This window comes from Sinocyclocheilus rhinocerous, unplaced genomic scaffold, assembly GCF_001515625.1.
Source record: "Sinocyclocheilus rhinocerous isolate Xijiao unplaced genomic scaffold, SAMN03320098_v1.1 scaffold7909, whole genome shotgun sequence".
Taxonomy (NCBI): domain Eukaryota; kingdom Metazoa; phylum Chordata; class Actinopteri; order Cypriniformes; family Cyprinidae; genus Sinocyclocheilus; species Sinocyclocheilus rhinocerous.
In genome coordinates this window covers 28,213-32,792 of record NW_015665940.1, presented here as the reverse complement: position 1 = coordinate 32,792, position 4,580 = coordinate 28,213, and the positions used below count along the sequence as shown (strand labels likewise).

General features: G+C 46.0%; 2 protein-coding genes across 3 annotated transcripts in view; one reads left to right on the top strand and one right to left on the bottom strand.

The window, feature by feature from the left end:
• The window catches only part of LOC107731686 (NIPA-like protein 2), a 6,502-nt gene extending 5,257 nt beyond the window's left edge, over nt 1-1,245 (bottom strand). For both annotated transcript variants that reach the window (XM_016542833.1, XM_016542834.1), the window contains exons 1-2: nt 1,188-1,245; nt 541-621 (exon numbers count right to left, since the gene is read on the bottom strand). In XM_016542833.1, coding sequence (XP_016398319.1) covers nt 541-546 — 6 coding nt within the window. In that variant the 5' untranslated portion in view covers nt 547-621; nt 1,188-1,245. The remainder of the gene's footprint in view (nt 1-540; nt 622-1,187) is intronic.
• Nucleotides 1,246-1,791: 546 nt separating this feature from the next.
• LOC107731687 (potassium voltage-gated channel subfamily S member 2-like) lies at nt 1,792-3,967 on the top strand. The gene has a single exon (XM_016542835.1). It carries the CDS (start codon nt 2,150-2,152, stop codon nt 3,668-3,670), a length of 1,521 nt encoding a protein of 506 aa, XP_016398321.1. The 5' UTR covers nt 1,792-2,149; the 3' UTR covers nt 3,671-3,967.
• Nucleotides 3,968-4,580: the final 613 nt, after the last annotated feature.

Genomic DNA, 4,580 nt, shown 5'->3' with positions numbered 1-4,580 from the left:
GCTGTAGTTTTAGTTTAGTTTCAGATTAGAGGTCGCTGTAGTTTTAGTTTAGTTTCAGATTAGAGCTCGCAGTGGCTTTAGTTTTAGTTTAGTTTCAGATTAGAGGTCGCTGTAGTTTTAGTTTAGTTTCAGATTAAAGGTCGTAGTCGCTGTAGATTGAGTTTAGTTTCAGATTAGAGGTCGCGGTCGCTGTAGTTTTAGTTTAGTTTCTGATTAGAGGTAGCGGTGGCTGTAGTTTTAGTTTAGTTTCAGATTAGAGGTCGCTGTAGTTTTAGTTTAGTTTCAGATTAGAGGTCACTGTAGTTTTAATTTAGTTTCAGTTTAGAGCTCGCACTGGCTTTAGTTTTAGTTTAGTTTCAGATTAGAGGTAGCGGTGGCTGTAGATTGAGTTTAGTTTCAGATTAGAGGTTGTGGTAGCTGTAGTTTTAGTTTAGTTTCAGATTAGAGGTCGCTGTAGTTTTAGTTTAGTTTCAGATTAGAGGTCACTGTAGATTAAGTTTAGTTTCAAATTAGAGGCTTCCTCTATTGTTATTTTTGTACCTCCATCCTGGATCTTCACCTGTCGTTCCCACAAGGCATGTAAAGAGAGTGGATAACCACATTCACAAACACACTGCACCACTAGCAAATGAAAAGAACAACAGATACAAATTCAGCACAGCTGTGGTCATGTTCATCTCTCTGACGTTCTGCTGCTGTTCAGAGCTCTACGATCAGTCTGTTTTACCATTTGTGTACATACATACAGATCAGACAGAGCTTACACATGACATACAACCATGATCTAAGAGAAAAGAAAACTTTACAGGGAATCAAAACCTTCACATTCCTGAAAAGTGTGTAAACACAAATAACATTGACTTTCAGAGTGACAGAAAGAAAACTCTTCAGAACACCTCTATTAACTGAACTTTATTTTCTTCACATTTGCTGATCTAATGGCAGATAATACATATTTATATAAATATTCTAATTAATTTTGGACAGTATTGACCTTCTTCATGTCAAATTTCATAAATCTTACAAATCTTAAATCTTAAAAAAAAGGTTTAGGAAACAACCTGACATCAAACACCAACAGGCAATGAAATAACAAGACTGATAAGCATTGAAAGGCTCAGTCCACACTTATTATGAATATTAACAGCAATATCTTCAACAAAACAAATATGAGCAGAAATACATACAGCTTCTCCAGTACAGGAATGAGAGGCAGTGCTGGGACTTTGTGTGTGTGTGTGTGTGTGTGTGTGTGTGTGTGTGTGAGTGTGTGTGTGATCATGCTTACAGGACTCTTTGTGCAGGCAGGACAATAGTGTTCTGTGAGTGTGTGTGAGTTGCAGGCGGGGTCAGTCTGTACTGGATGGACAGTAGATCTATTATCTTACATTACAGCACATTCTTGCATGCTAACACTGAGAATGTGTGTTTAAATGTGTGATTGTAAGGTTTACAGTAACACAAGTGGCCTTTGAAACATTGACAATTAAAACATAGTGTAGCAACAATCAAAACGGCTTATTATCATGTAAAAGATACAGAAAAGAAAGGCAATTTTTTCTGTATATTATTTCCAGAAAAGGCTGCTGTTTAAACTGGGCTCTTCTCAACATGCTGATGTTTTGATCATCTCAACTACAGTTCTAGACATTTACATTTATTCATTGATCAGATACTTCTATCCAGACGTTATTTTATGTACTGAAAACCACAGTGGCCAAAGAAGCTCCTGAGATGCTTCACCCCAGTTATGATCATGACAGATATCATATATTTACAGTGAGACGCGCTTCTGTTCGAGACTGACGCTGCACTTGCTGTCTGTCGGTAGACGCGCCCTTCGCGGATTCTTCTAGACACTGTAGGGTATTTTCCAGAGCTGCATTTTAACATTTTGTGTGTTTTGTCTGATGAGATCATTCAGTGTCGTCACTGTCGTGCCGCGCGCCTGCAGCTGTGCGCGTGTTGTGAGCGCTGGAATATCAATCGCCTCGCATATAAATCACATCCGTAGAGACGGCGTGTGAATTAGAAACGGTCTCGGAGCGGAATCGCCGCGCTCGGTTTCAACGGGAGGATTCTGTTCGTGATTCGTGCGACAGATGAAAGGTTGCTGTGAGGAAATGAGAGATGAGGCGCCGCCCGGTGAATGCATATGTTGATGAGGGAGAGGGGTTTCTCACGTGTGTGTTTGTCTCCAGACTGCAGCTCTTCAGAGACAGACGGAGCTCACAGTGATTGTTCGCTGATCGATCGGTCGGTCATGACCTGGGCTCCGGAGGACGGTGCTATTCGCATCAATGTGGGAGGCCTCCGGCGGCGGCTGCTGTCCAAGCGACTCTCTCGGTTCCCCGAGACCAGGCTCGCACGCCTGCTCCGGTGCCGCTCCAAAGAGTCCATCCTCGAGCTGTGCGACGACTACGACGACTCTGAGAACGAGTTCTACTTCGACCGCAATCCGGCGCTCTTCCCGTACGTTTTGCACTTCTACAACACGGGGAGGCTACACGTCATGGATGAGCTCTGCATCTTCTCCTTCAGTCAGGAGATCGAGTACTGGGGCATCGACGAGCTGTTCCTGGACTCGTGCTGCAGCGGCTCCTATCACTGCCGCAGGATGGAGCCCGAGGAGAGCGACTGGGAGGAGAGGAGCGAGGAGGCCAGCACCACCTCCTCCTTCCACGAGATCCTGGACTTCTACAGCGACGCCGGCAAATTTGACAAGCAGCTGCTCGGAAGCGTCCGGCGAAGGATCTGGCTGATGCTGGACAATCCCGGCTACTCGATCCCCAGCCGGCTCATCAGTATCTTCTCCATTCTGGTGGTGCTGGGCTCCATCGCCTCCATGTGCATGAACAGCATGAGCGAGTTCACGCTGCTGGACGCTGATGGAAAGCCCCGCGAGGATCCTCGCTTCGAGGCTGTGGAGCACTTCGGCATCGGCTGGTTCACGCTCGAGTTGCTGGCCAGATTCGCTGTGGCTCCGGACCTCCTGCGTTTCTTCGAGCACCCGCTGAACCTGATCGACCTGGTGTCCATCCTGCCCTTTTACTTGACCCTGCTGATGCACCTGGTGGCGGAGAGCGGCCCGGCGCTGGCGAACCTGGGCCGAGTGGCTCAGGTGCTGAGGCTGATGAGGATCTTCCGCATCCTGAAGCTGGCGCGTCACTCCACGGGCCTGCGCTCGCTCGGAGCCACGCTCAAGAACAGCTACAAAGAGATCGGCCTGCTGCTGCTGTATCTGGCCGTCGGAGTGTCCTTCTTCTCCGTCATGGCCTACACCGTGGAGAAGGAGGACAACGAGGGACTGAACACCATCCCGGCCGGCTGGTGGTGGGCCACGGTCAGCATGACCACCGTGGGATACGGCGACGTGGTTCCCGGCTCCGTCGCGGGAAAACTGACCGCCTCGGCCTGCATACTGGCGGGAATACTGGTCGTGGTGCTTCCGATCACTTTGATATTTAACAAATTCTCTCTGTTTTATAAGAGACAGCAACAGCTGGAGACCGTCATGCGGAGCTGTGACTTCGACGGGGGAATAAAGGAGGCTCCGTCTGTGAATCTGAGGAATTATTATGCTCATAAAGTCAAAACACTGATGGCCAGTCTGTCCAACATGAGCCGCAGTTCACCCAGCGATCACAGTCTAAACGTGTCTCTGCATTAGACGGGAACAGTGTGACGTCAGCGGGGCGTGTGTGTGTTTGCATCATGGATCTCGCACCTGATTCTGCTCTTCGTAGCGAGACACGCAAGCATCTGATAAGTGGTTAAAGTAATGATGTGTGTTTATACAGGCAGGAATGGGACCCTCAATGAATCAACTTCTTCACCTGTGTTTTCTCTCAGCTTTCTCTCCCGTTGCCCAGCATGCACAGCGGCTTCATTTAGTTCCAGGGAACACATGTCTATGTTAATGGAAGCTGTTGCCTCATTGGGTGTTAGCGCTGAATCTCTCCTGGTTGCCACTATATATATATGTGTGTGTGTGTGTGTGTGTGTGTGCAGAGAGTTTTCTGTATCTCTGTTTTTCATTAAGGAAAAACAATTGTAGTGAGTAGATTTAATAGTGCTGATACTATTTTGAGAAGCAAGGTCTATGAAGGGTTATTGTCATCCTGGTAAATCTTCCTGTGACAGCAGGCCATCTGAAATAACCTTTGAAACAAATGATTTTCAGTTAAGTTTTGTTGCTTTTAAATGAATTTCACACATCTGTAAGGTAACCCAAATTTTCTATTCTACAGCTATCAGAGGTTATCAGTCAAGTTATCATTCTTCTTTTGTTAATATTGCTGTTGTTTAATTTGAATTGTAAATGCAGAATGTGATCCTGGCGGATGGGGTCAGAGGTCGTACATCGTGCTGCACTCAAACAGTATATGGCTCACATGTAAATGTAATATATATATGTGTGTGTGTGTGTCATTATGAGGTGTTTTCATGTGGATGTGAGGACAGAATCAGACTCATTACAGAATGTAATAACTTCTGAATCGGGTAATAATGAGCACACATGTGTTTGTGACCTGTGTGGATTTGTGACATATTTCTAGCTCATCATTTTTTTCACTTTG

Coding starts and splice junctions, on each gene's coding strand:
- LOC107731687 (XM_016542835.1), top strand. CDS start 2,150: ATGCATATGTTGATGAGGGAGAGGGGTTTCTCACGTGTGTGTTTGTCT.